This window comes from Physella acuta, unplaced genomic scaffold (genome assembly GCF_028476545.2).
Source record: "Physella acuta isolate Inbredline_101_S28 unplaced genomic scaffold, ASM2847654v3 ptg000181l, whole genome shotgun sequence".
In the NCBI taxonomy this organism is placed as follows: Eukaryota; Metazoa; Mollusca; class Gastropoda; family Physidae; genus Physella; species Physella acuta.
The window spans coordinates 278,166-290,698 of NW_026731700.1; the positions used below are offsets into that span (position 1 = coordinate 278,166).

The following is a 12,533-nucleotide window of genomic DNA, read 5'->3' on the forward strand; positions in this document are numbered from 1 at the left end:
AAAAAATAACATCACATTTTTTGTCCCTACTAGACAAGATAGCACAGACACGAACATAAAACGTGCAATGATAAGTGATGCGGACAAACATACACTAGACGGACATTTACGGTGTGAGTCTACTGCTGAACCATGTTTGTCCTGGTGCTGGTGTCCCTGTTTGCAGGTGGGTCCTTACACTTTAGGTGCTTGTCTGTCGTAGCAGTTTAAAATTAAGACTGGTATATCTGTGCGATTTTTTTGGGTTTTTTTAATATGGTGCGTTATGTGTGCGTTGATAGAATCTTTGATCATCTTTTTAAGATTTCAAACATTGAGAAACATTATTTTTTTAACTAGATAACTGATTTTGTTCTTGTTGGTTTTGTTTTTAATTATATTTTTTTTGGTTCTCATTATCTTTAGTATTTTCTTATATAAACCTCAATCGGGGGTTTATTATCCAGGGGGTTTATGTAGCGGGAGTTTATGTCCATGGGGGAGGGGGGGGGTTATGATCGGATACCTTGACAATGAATACAACACAAAATGAGACATCTTTAATTATTTTATTGGTATAAGCCATTTTTTAAAATAAATATTTGTGCATGATATAACATTATAGCTAACGACTGCTAGCTCGAAAGTTTAGGGTTCAGATCCCCGCTTCGAGTCTGTAGGACGTCCTTGAGTCCACCCAGCTCTGGTGGGTACCTGGTTCACGTTAGGGAAACTAAGGAGGCTGGGCATAGTGCTAACCACGCATCCTAATGTATGCCGAGGTCACTGAAACTGATAAACTCTACTTTATCTGCTCCACGTGTATTGGTCATGAATGGGGAAAAATGATACGATGAATACATAACACACTTATATTGGGAGTCTTCCATAAACAAAGTCAAGATTATTTGCGGGTTGATTTTTTTTAACGCCACACCCTAATTGCCACACAAAAAGTCAAATCCTCCAAAAATTGCTTGTAAATTTCAAGGTCACACTTTCTGAACTACCTTTACCTTCGTCACACATCAGAACACACAAAAAACTGACCCCCCCCCCCACCTCCAACTGAGAATGTGACGTCATTTACGGACCGTCTTTTATAGTTTGCTGTGGCGTTTTTTCACAGGCTGGTTTATGTGTTTTGAAGTAAAAACCGCACAGAAAGCGATTACTTTATATGGAAAATATATTATATCTGCATATACTTCCTTACAAATCGATTCACGTCTCTTAAATTGTTGTCAATAAATCCAATGTTAGCTCGATGGTCATTTAACTATAGGTATACAAGTCGGTACTTCATTTTATTCATCATACAGTTTTTTCAAGTGAGTTAAAAGAACTCGGTCAAGCCTACTACACAAACTCTGTCTCTTTCTTGCAGGCGTATGCTCCCTGCCATTCCAAAATGGCTCCGGCACACCCAACCACTTCCTGTCGACTGAAGACTTCCGCTACCTCAGCACTCTCCCCAAGGCCAAGGCCGGAGCTCGTCTGCCGGGCTTCAAGTACATCTACCTCGAGGCCAACGGCCAACTCACGACAACTCTCAACACGGCGCATGCGCAGTTGGAAATCGCAGCCTCTCCCAGGTGTTCCCAGCACGCTCTAGACGTGGCCGCTGACGTCATTCTCAAGATGACGAAGTTCATGCCGGCGAGTATGTTCAACACATTGACCCGAGGAACTGTTGGTATCTTCACCGCGGCGGAAAAGCTGACCATATATCCGGAGATGGCGAATCTGGCCAGCGGAACTTGTGGTTCCTCTTGTGAAGGTGACTGGAAACGAAGCTAATTTTTTTTATTAAAAAAAATAAACCCTTATTAAAGTCAACTAAGAAGTTATCTTTCATAAATATGTTGTTTTTTTTTTAAATCTATTTTCATAGATATATATTAAATAGGTATAGTTAAAATAATTCCTCCCCCCCCCCCTCCCAAAATAGGCTTGATTTATCAATAGCTGTTAAATCTCAGGGCATGTCAAACAAACATAAAAACGACTTCGCTTCTTAATATATTATCTCCTCCATTCTAGATCTGGTTTGCTAGTATTTTACTGAGATTCTTTCAGGCAGCTCTTTGAAAGGGTAGCGTTCTACCTCCTACCCCGAACGAAATAGAAAATATATATATATAATCAGTGGCGTAGCGAGGTCGGGTGTCACCCGGTGCGGCACATAATGGTGTCACCCCCCCCCCCCCCCCCCGAGGCGCAACGACCTTTCCCGGGGACAAACTTTCAATTTTCGATTTACACCCCCCCCCTCAAACTTTCGATTTGCACCCCCCCCCCCTCAAACCTTCGATTTGCACCCCCCCCCCCCCTCAAACTTTCGATTTGCACCCCCAACCTCTTAAAAGACTATTTAACACTCTAATTAATCACTCTCCTAAGTGGAATTATCATTTTTCTCTATATATTTTGCTATATTTTGCCTTGGTGTCACCCCCCTAAATGGTGTCACCCGGTGCGGTCCGCACCCCCCGCACCCCCCTCGCTACGCCCCTGTATATAATTTATATAGGGAATGTATACATTAACCAGTGTTTGCTCCGCCTACCCCCCCCCCCCCTCCAAAATTTAAGCCCATCCTCTGAAAAATTTAAGAGCCCTTCCCGCGGAGAAAAATGTCTGAAAGAAACACGGGTATTTATGTGGGTAATCCTTTTTTAAAAAAAAAAAAGAGAATATTAAAAATAAAGGCCTATGAATGCGAATTATTTGTATGGAGCTATTTTTAAAGAATGTTTGTTTACCGTGTCCGTAGGATCATGTTCCAACACCTGCACTTTTGACGGCAGAAAATATGAAGACATCGGCGGCCTGACCAACTCCAGGGCCGTGGTACTGGACGACATCGTCGTCTGCTCCAACAACGACCCCTACCACCACACCGTCAACATCCTGTCCCACGAATTCGGCCACCTGGTCAACTTCTACGCCGCCACGGCCACCGTCAAACAGCAGATCACCAACGCCTACAACGTTGCCAAGCAACGCCAGACGTGGGACCTGAATTCCTACGCCATGGCCAACTCCGCGGAGTACTTCGCCATGGCGACGGCGGCGTTCTTCGGCGTGACCCACGAGGGGATCGTCAACTCCGGGGGGATGAACCTCTGCGGGGGCTACCTCTGCCCGACCCTGCAGCAGGCCAGGGACCAGATGAAGTCACGTGACCCGGCGCTGTACGACATCCTGGTGCACGTGTACAACAACAACAACCCCAACATCAACGTGGGGTTGTCCATCTGTCCGTCCGGCAACACGCTGGTTGGTTAGACCTTATCCTACCCCCAACCTAACTTGATAGTTTCAGTACATTGTATCAGCAATGTTATCGTGATGTAAAATTAAATATAGCCCCCCTTCTCTAATTCGTTTCTAAAAGTTTCTAATGTTTTTTTTTAAAACGTTTTTCTTAACTCAGCTTCGCGTTTGTTTGTTTGTTTGGTTGTTTGGATGTTTGTTGTTAAAATTGACATCGAAAATTAGCCCACTTCTGATTGCTCTAGAGACCTGAAATTTGGCATGCATGCTACTTTCGCCTAACAATTTCAGATGCAATCATAAAAACTAGCAATTAGTGACCGTAATTAGCTTAATTTAATTACGCCCCAAGGACCATAAAATTGAGGACATGATTTCTAAAGATACCGACAAGACTTGAGGCCTATTGACACAGTTACTTCGGCCCCAATCGATGTGAGCGCGCTGGCCGTGATCGTATAGTGGTTAGTACTTCGCGTTGTGGCCGCGACAACCCAGGTTCGAATCCTGGTCGCTCAAGATTTTTTTAGTCCGTGTATTTATAAACACTTTTTTAAAAACCACGTTTTTCATGTGTAGCAACGGACTAAAAAGGAGAAAATAAAATACTTTAAAAAAACTTTTTAAAAAACCACGTTTTTTATGTGTAGCAACGGACTAAAAAGGAGAACGGACACGGTAACACATTGTTAACGGTGACACGGTTGGTACGCTGGGCATGCTAAAATACACATAAACACGTTTTTCCTTAACTCAGCTTCGCGTTTATTTGTTTGTTTATGGGAGATTTGATCACGTGATTCGTGAGTAGATCTCCACGCCAGCAACGTAAATTACACCCTTTCTCTGTTTAAAGCGTATCGGTCGCTCAAGATTTTTTTAGTCCGTGTATTTAAAAACACTTAGTCAAGTCATACTTAATCAAGTGATTAGATAAAGTAGAAAATAAACTATATAAAAAACTTTTTAAAAACCACGTTTTTCATGTGTAGCAACGGACTAAAAAGGAGAAAATAAAATACTTAAAAAAAACTTTTTAAAAAACCACGTTTTTCTTGTGGACTAAAAAGTAGAAAATAACTATTTACATACATTTGATGACAAAAAACGTGGGTCGGGCAGATGGGTCGGGAAATTTGATGGTGAACGTACCCACGTTTTTTGTCATCAAATGTATGTAAATAGTTATTTTCTACTTTTTAGTCCACAAGAAAAACGTGGTTTTTTAAAAAGTTTTTTTTTAAGTATTTTATTCAACAAACAGCACAGACTTATATAATCCTGATAACAGACATTCAGGATTACTTGTTGTAAAATATATTTGAAACATCAAGTTACATAAGCTGTGTTGTTTTAAAAAAGGCATGTGTGAAATTCTTTCTGTACGATAGAAACTAATGTGCGAATATTTGGTGTGCGATTTACACATGTGTCTACAACATACACACGGGCGTACAGAAACAGCTATCACTCCACAACTTACACAAATTATGCCTGGACAAAATATACACAAAAATGTGGACATTCGCTAAATTCAACCAATCCACGCATGTATTTGTGGGCGTAATTCTACACGCCACAATAATGTAATAACTAATATATATATATATATATATATATATATATATATATATATATATATATATATATATATATATATATATATATATATATATATATATATATATATATATACAATAACAAAGAAATACATACATTCAATATTTTTTAGACTTGTGTAACACATACATCTCAGGGGTATAATTTACAATTTATTTGGTTGCGGCCCCTGTGGGACCGCAACTATTGATGAATTTTTTATGCTCTTCGGTGAGCGATGAGCACCGTATTCCCATGTCATGTGACCTCTGTGACTCTGGGTAGTTGTACCTGTGTCCGCTGCGGAAGGACAGTTCAGACAAGTGGTTCTTTACCTTTTTGGAATCACAGAACCTTGCCAGTTTCATATGCGCATTCACCGAGCCTTTCATAATAGTTCTACCGTACACACGGACAAAATCCGATCGTGAATCTTATAAGTCGGGAGGGGGGGGGGGGCTTGACCTCCGCCGAACCGCTCAGACCGACCCCAGTTTAATCATCACATACATACAAAGTGGGCACGGTCCACAGCCACTCGAATGAACTATACAAACAAAATTTAAAATCAATGAACCTGATCCTTCGATATAGACGCTAAGGGTGAAAGTTCACGCTATAGTCACGTCTTCTGTATGTGAGCAATAGTGTATAGGGTACCGTGTGACGTTAAAGTTGACATTATATTACAAGTTTGTGCTGTGCTATGTTTGTTGATGTATTATGTGATGTTAGTCAGTGATGTTAGTCAGTGTTAGTCAGTGTGGTAGCTACATACATACCCTTTGGAGGGTTGGGGGTTTCATTTACGCTTTTCATTTACATTATAGGTCTATATACGCCACTGTTGGTGGTTGACTACTTATGTCAAGGCTTAGTCATCATTGTTGTGATGCTGATTTCACACACGATGGTTTAAATATACTTGAAGACAAACTTTTCAGTAACAGATAGACCTACGTGTCTCTGGAGATGTCGAATCAAGTCTTATCTCTCAAGATTGTTCCAGGCCAGCTGTAGATGACCTAGAAGGACTGGACTCAGAGGCGTAGCTAGGGGTGGGCAGGTGGGGTGATCCAAAGGGGGGGGGGGGCAAACTGGGTAGGATAAAAAAAAAGCAAATTCTGGGCTGCACAGTCAAAGTTTTAAAAATAGACAAATACTTTTCTCTCCTGGTTCATTTAAACTCCCCCCTCTTCCCCCCCCCCCCCCAAAAAAAACATTTTCAAAAGGGGGTCGGGGCGCTTTTTTTTTTTTTTTTTTCCAACGAGAATAACTATATTTTGTACCAGAGAGGGGGGAGAAATTTGATACTTCGCCCCGGGCGCCAGAACTGATCGCTACGCCTCTGGCTGGACTGTGTCATGTACAGATAAATCTTTATCAAGTTGTTTTAGAATAGTCACTAAAATAGTTTTAAAAATCATCACGCTTTGGTCGGCCTATAAAAAGATGATTCACGGCTATTCATATGGTAGTTGTTTGTTACGTAAGTTCATTTTTTAAAACATCTGCTCTTTTCCCATACGGAAGCGAATTTCTTTTTACTTTATCTTTACACCTAGGACTAGAAATCTCGACTCTAAAGTGAAAAGAACAGAGGTCTGACTGTTGGTTAACGTCCAAGTCACTGGTAGACAGTTTACACTAAAAACACTACAGCATTTGTCAGAAGACATTGTTTCCAACACACATAAAAAAAAAAGAAGAAAAAGCAAGCAAACATTTTATATTTCATTCAGTCTGTGGACAGCATTTCTGTAAATTGCATAGATTTCTAAAAGGAAATTTTCGCTATTTCGTCACTCATCATATAGCTCACAAAATTATGAAATAGTTTTAGACCCTGTTAATTTTTAAAATAATTCCCTGTATTTAGATCTAGAATCTAGAGCTAGATCAATTTCATACTAGCCTTGGGGGTCATCCATAAATGACGTCACGATTTTTTTGACGATTTTCTTCCCTCCCCCCTCCCCTCCGTCACACATAGTCACAATAAGCCAGGCCCCCCCCCTAAAATGACGTCACACCTCAGTCTACAACCCCCCTCAAAATTGCAGTTGAATTTTTCATAAAACGTCGATATTTTTTTCCAAAATCTTGTCTGAACTCTGTCAACATAGAGTATTTTAATAAACGAGCCGCCCCGCGGCGTATCATACGCCGCTATTTAGTTGTTTTATTTTCTACTTTTCAGTAATTCATAATTTGTGAATTCGACAGTACCAATGCTGCCATTGAAAATATTTGCTTTAAACACTAACCCCCCCCCCCTCCCTTTCCCCCAACCCCTACCCTACACCCCCCCCCCCCCCCCCCCCCCGTGAAAGCAGCCTCCACTTAGTAACCTCTTGTAAGTTTAAAATCGTTTCAAACTAAATTATCTGCCCCTGATAGCCGTCACTAAACCCGTCTACGATTTGTAAACATTAACGTGACCACAGCTCACCAGATAATGTAGGGGGTGGGGTGGGGGTGGTAGTGGTAGTGATAGTGACAGAGAGGAAGAGAGGGGATTGTAAGGCTCGTTTGCAGCTTGTTTTCTAACGGCTCCCAGAAGAGAATTATATATATAGATTCCTATTACAATTTATTAACACAGTTTTCTAAAACGCGAAATGACGGCTAAAATTCGTTTTCTAACATTGCTGTTTTATAATGCAAAAGTGTGACGTCCTACCATCAGACCCCCCCCCCCCCCTCATCACACACCATCACAAAATTATGGACCCCCCCCCCCCCCCCACCTACGAGTTTGACGTCATTTATGGACGACCCCATGATGAAAAAAATATATAAATGGCATCTGCACCTCGGATTCTAATTCTAACGGCATAGGAATAGATCCAGAGAGATATAGTAAAAAGACGAATATATAATTATCAGATAACAACAAACTTCAGTTGTCGATGTAAAAGCTTCGTGTCTTTGTCGGCTATTATTCCACTCTCGGTAGATTTCCGCATGAGTTATCACAAACAATAAATAATAAAATATTGGGGTTGATATTTCTATTATATTTTGTGGCGCTTTATTTTGATTTTAGTTAATTTTAGTGCTTTTTACCGTCTAGTCTTACATTACTAATACTTACTTAGATCTAGATCTAGATTTCTAGATCTAGATCTAGTACTTAGTACACTAGCTTTAAATAATAGAATCTTAGAAGCAGCAGCTACTTGTCTTGGATGGATACATTCACAGATGCCCTAGAATAAGAAGATTTATGTCTATTTGTTATATTTGTTGTTGTGTACAACTATGCAGAAAAATTTATTATCCTTAACAATAATAACTAACTAATGACTAGATCTATAGTAAAAGTAGTAAGTAGGCCTATGTTATGTAGGCCTTTAAATAAAATAAAACAAATATGAGAATTAGCCTATAACTACAAAATTGAATTTAGATTATGAATACTACTAGAAGTAATATACTTAAGTTGCTGTTTAATATGTATTTAGATCTAGTAGCTGGAGGGCTATACACTATACTCTACACTCTATAATAATTAATTACTTGTTAGGCTATACGATTGCGATGATTTTATAACTATTTTTGTAAATCATGATTATCACCTGACCTTTTTATTTCTATTTTTTTCAGGTTCACTTAAGTAATCACTGCCCAGACACAGAAGCATTCACAATACATCAAAGAACCAAAGGATGAATTCTCTAGAGTCTGTGATGGTTAAACTTAAGCAGCTTGCACCTCTTAGCTTAGCAGGTAAAAAAGTTATTGTAGTTATGTGTTTAAACCCAACTGTTTGATAAATCAGAAATAACTCACAGAGAGAAGTAACATAGGTTTCTTAATATTATCAAGCTGTAAGTGTTGTTGGTTAAACAATTGAATTTTTTTTAAATATTTTTGTTTTGGTAGATAATCAATTTTGAAATTCAGCATTTACCTGAAATGTTATTTAATCATTTGTTATATCCCACCATCCACAGCTAGCTGGGATAATGTAGGCCTGCTGGTTGAGCCTTCACCACCCAAGTATATCAGTAAAATTATGCTGACCAACGATTTGACCAGCGGTGTTATGGAAGAGGCCAAAGATAAAACTGTGGACCTCATCATCTCCTACCACCCGCCGATTTTTACTCCTATCAAGCGACTAACACAGGATTCATGGAAACAGAGACTTGTGGTGGAATGTATAGAAAACAGAATAGCATTATTTTCACCTCACACAAGTTTTGATGCAGTGAAAGATGGAGTGAATGACTGGCTCATTTCTGCCTTTGGTAAAAAAAAAACATGTTACTGTTATTTTAGCTATATGTACCTTAGTTATTAAAAATTTGATTCCTAAAAATTTGATGCCTAAATTTATTAATCTTATATTTTACAAAATTTAAAAATTATTACAAGTTAATAAGAATTCTAATTCCAAATTTCTTCAAGGATGTAGCTATTTAATTTTATAAAAGCCTTCATCTTTAAGTTAAAAGATTTGTATATAAATTATAAGCAAAATTGTAGTTTTATCTCATACAAGAAATGATTAAAGAATTTATTTTCATTGTAATATGTCTCTAGATTACAAGAAAGACACACTTGCTCCTATAGAAGTAACAGAAGAGTTTCCTGATGGTTTGACTCATGCCTTAGAAATTGAAATCGACCCATCCAAGTTAAAAGAAATCCGCGATCAAGTACTACTGTCACAGCTCCCAGCAGAGTCGCGGCTCAGGAAAAACAAAGAAGCATTTAAGACACATCCTGTTAAAGTTGGCTCGTAAGTTAAGAGTTTTTGGCACTTCTGCATTAAGCCTAAAACATAGGGAAATGTAAGTTTTTCTTTTAGGGTAAGGGTTAGGATTTGATATCAGATTATACCAGATATTATACCAGATTATATTTGCAAACTTGCTGTTTTGTGCTTAATATGAAAGTAAAGTTTTGTTCTTGTGAAAAAAGTTTAGATAAATTACTAAATAATTGCTCTGTGTTGATTGGGAAAATTTGTTTCTCAGTTTATGAATTATAGAATATAGCGTGAAGACCCTACAAAACACATTTTATATATCCACTGCTTCTGCACATATTATATTTTGTGGATTTTGGATAATAATCTGAAAACAAGACTATCAGTGGTAGAGTTTCATATCTTTCAACGCATATTGTCTGGTATCTAGCTATATCCTCCGACTGTTGTAACATTAGGCCGCTCTCCATTATTTTTCTGGGTGCAGTTTAGTGGATGTTATCTTATCTTTATTACAATTCTCGCTTCTGGGTTTTTCTACATTAAATAGCCACCTGTACATAGACATAGTGCATATAATTTTTTGTCCTCTTTCACTATTCAGTTTACTTCATGTAAAGAAGTTCTGCTTTGCTTGTTTAGAATTTAGACAAAGTGTATATAATTTTTTGTCCTCTTTCACTATTCAGTTTACTTCATGTAAAGAAGTTCTGCTTTGCTTGTTTAGAATTTAGACAAAGTGTATATAATTTTTTGTCATCTTTCACTGTTCAGTTTACTTCATGTAAAGAAGTTCTGCTTTGCTTGTTTAGAATTTAGACATAGTGCATATAATTTTTTGTTCTCTTTCACTGTTCAGTTTACTTCATGTAAACAAGTTCTGTTTTGCTAGTTTAGAATTCAGCTTACATGTTTCAAACAACAAAGACCATTCATGTAAAGGTTGGTTTCCATCTAGGACTGAAACTCTAAAGCTGTGTGTGGAATGCAACAAATCTGAACTGACTAGTATGATGAAAGGATTGACCTTGAACTCTTGCCTTGAACATTTGAGCATCAAACAGTTAATGAAGGTAATTTATGCTTTCTGTTGTGAGGAATTTTAGACAGCATTCACTAGTAAATTTAGAACATGTTTATTTATTTTTTTAATATTTGTCTTCCTTGAAGTTAAAGACTTTCATGTTTATGAATAGGCACCAAGGACAACAACTGGTTTTGGCAGAAAAGCTGAGTTGTCTAACTCTATTAGCTTGGATGCTGCTATAGAAATGGTTAAATCTCATTTAAAATTACAGCATGTCAGTGTGGCAAAGTCCCAGAGTAAGTGTACAATCTATTTTTAGCTGTACTTGTCTTCTATGTTGTTTCATATCTTTGAAAAACTTTTCAAAAGGTTGAATAAGTTTCATTTATTTCAATTACTGTAATGGTGACCACAGGCTATGTTTCTAAAAAAAACAGGTTTTAAAATATTGTAACCTTCATTGCAGAGCTTTTGCTCAGTGTAATAAAAAAAATGTATACCTACAAGCATCTAGGCTATAGTCATGTAATCTTTTTAACTGAACAAACTTTTTGAAACTTTTAATTCACTGATATTGTATTCAAATTCAATTATGTTAAGGCTAGAATTTTATCATAACCTAATCGTAATATATAGGACGGAGTGGCCTAGCTGTGGAGCGCTAGACTGCTAGCCCGATAGCTTCGAGTTCGAATCCAAGTTCAAGTTAGTGAAATATCCCTGAGTCCACCCAACTCTGATGGGTATCTAACTCACGTTAGGGAAAGTAAAGGCGGCTGGGCATAGTGCTGACTACATTATCCCTTTATATGCAGAGGTCAAGAAAAATATGAACTCCACTTCATCTGCCCAATGGATCGTTAGGTCTAAAGAAGAATCTTTACTTCTACTAATTATAATATAGTCATCAAATTTTGCTTTTACTAGAGTGTTACATTTTAATGATCTCCGTAGGTAAACAAACAGACAAGATCGAGTCAGTTGCTGTTTGCGCTGGATCAGGGTCAGGGGTCCTAGGGTCGGTGCAAGCTGACCTCTTGCTCACAGGGGAGATGTCCCACCACGAGGTCCTGGACGCCGTCCACCGTGGATGCAATGTCATCCTGTGCCACCACAGTAACACAGAGAGGGGGTACTTGAAGGTGGTCGAAGAAAAACTAAGCAAGTCATTTGGTGATTCTATGCAAGTGTTTTTAGCTGATTCTGACAGTGATCCCCTTATAGTGGTTTAAAAATTATGTGCCTATAAGCCTTTAATCTCATAATCTGCTTCCTTGTGATCTCATTGTAATGCTGCTAAAATGTTAACAAAGCTACCGATAGAATTTTATGTTGTAATACATGCTAGACATAATGTTGGTTGTTGTGATCTGCTGTGTAATTTAGGGTGCGTAAGAAACTTTGTATTTTGATAAATGGCTTCCTACATGCAATACTATACCATGGTTATTTGTTCACCTTTATGTAAATGTTTTATTGTTATAAGTTTCTTAATAAATAAATAATTCAAACTTAGCACTGCCCTAAATTTACTTTTGAATAATTTTTATTGCAAGCTTTGTTAGTTACATTCTTTTTAAAATTCTTATTGTTTTTTTTTTATTATTATTAAATTAAATGCTTTTTTTCCAGACAAAAAAAAAACACTAAAAATAAAAAGTATCTTTAGAAAAAGGGTATGCACTAACCACATTACTAAGGGAATCTCAGTGTTTTACTATGTTTCTACACATTGAAGAAAACACTGTTATACAGAGATATCACATGTAAAATATTCTACACAAAATCTTGGCTTGTGCATACCTTTTATGTTTAAAAAGCTATTTGTCCAGAGAAAATAAACAATTTATTTATACAATTTAACACTTGTTATTTTATTTTTTTAAAAAGAAAACATTCATATCTTGATTAGGAATGTGACTAATGTCT

At 37.6% G+C, this 12,533-nt stretch overlaps 2 protein-coding genes across 3 annotated transcripts; both read left to right on the top strand.

Annotated features, from left to right (window-relative positions):
• LOC131936575 (uncharacterized) lies at positions 1 to 3,360 on the top strand. The gene is made up of 3 exons (XM_059293625.1): positions 1 to 166; positions 1,367 to 1,759; positions 2,756 to 3,360. Exons 1-3 carry the CDS (start codon positions 133 to 135, stop codon positions 3,268 to 3,270), a joined length of 942 nt encoding a protein of 313 aa, XP_059149608.1. The 5' UTR covers positions 1 to 132; the 3' UTR covers positions 3,271 to 3,360.
• Positions 3,361 to 7,695: 4,335 nt separating this feature from the next.
• Positions 7,696 to 12,462, top strand: LOC131936592 (NIF3-like protein 1). Of its 2 annotated transcripts, none has more exons than XM_059293648.1 (7): positions 7,696 to 7,812; positions 8,467 to 8,589; positions 8,817 to 9,113; positions 9,409 to 9,607; positions 10,536 to 10,650; positions 10,774 to 10,900; positions 11,559 to 12,462. In XM_059293648.1, the coding sequence occupies exons 2-7, from the start codon at positions 8,529 to 8,531 to the stop codon at positions 11,834 to 11,836; spliced, it is 1,077 nt and encodes a 358-aa protein (XP_059149631.1). In that variant the 5' UTR covers positions 7,696 to 7,812; positions 8,467 to 8,528; the 3' UTR covers positions 11,837 to 12,462. The 2 variants fall into 2 exon arrangements, with proteins under 2 accessions (XP_059149631.1, XP_059149630.1); XM_059293647.1 differs by having other exon boundaries at positions 7,779 to 7,861.
• The last annotated feature ends 71 nt before the right edge of the window (positions 12,463 to 12,533 follow it).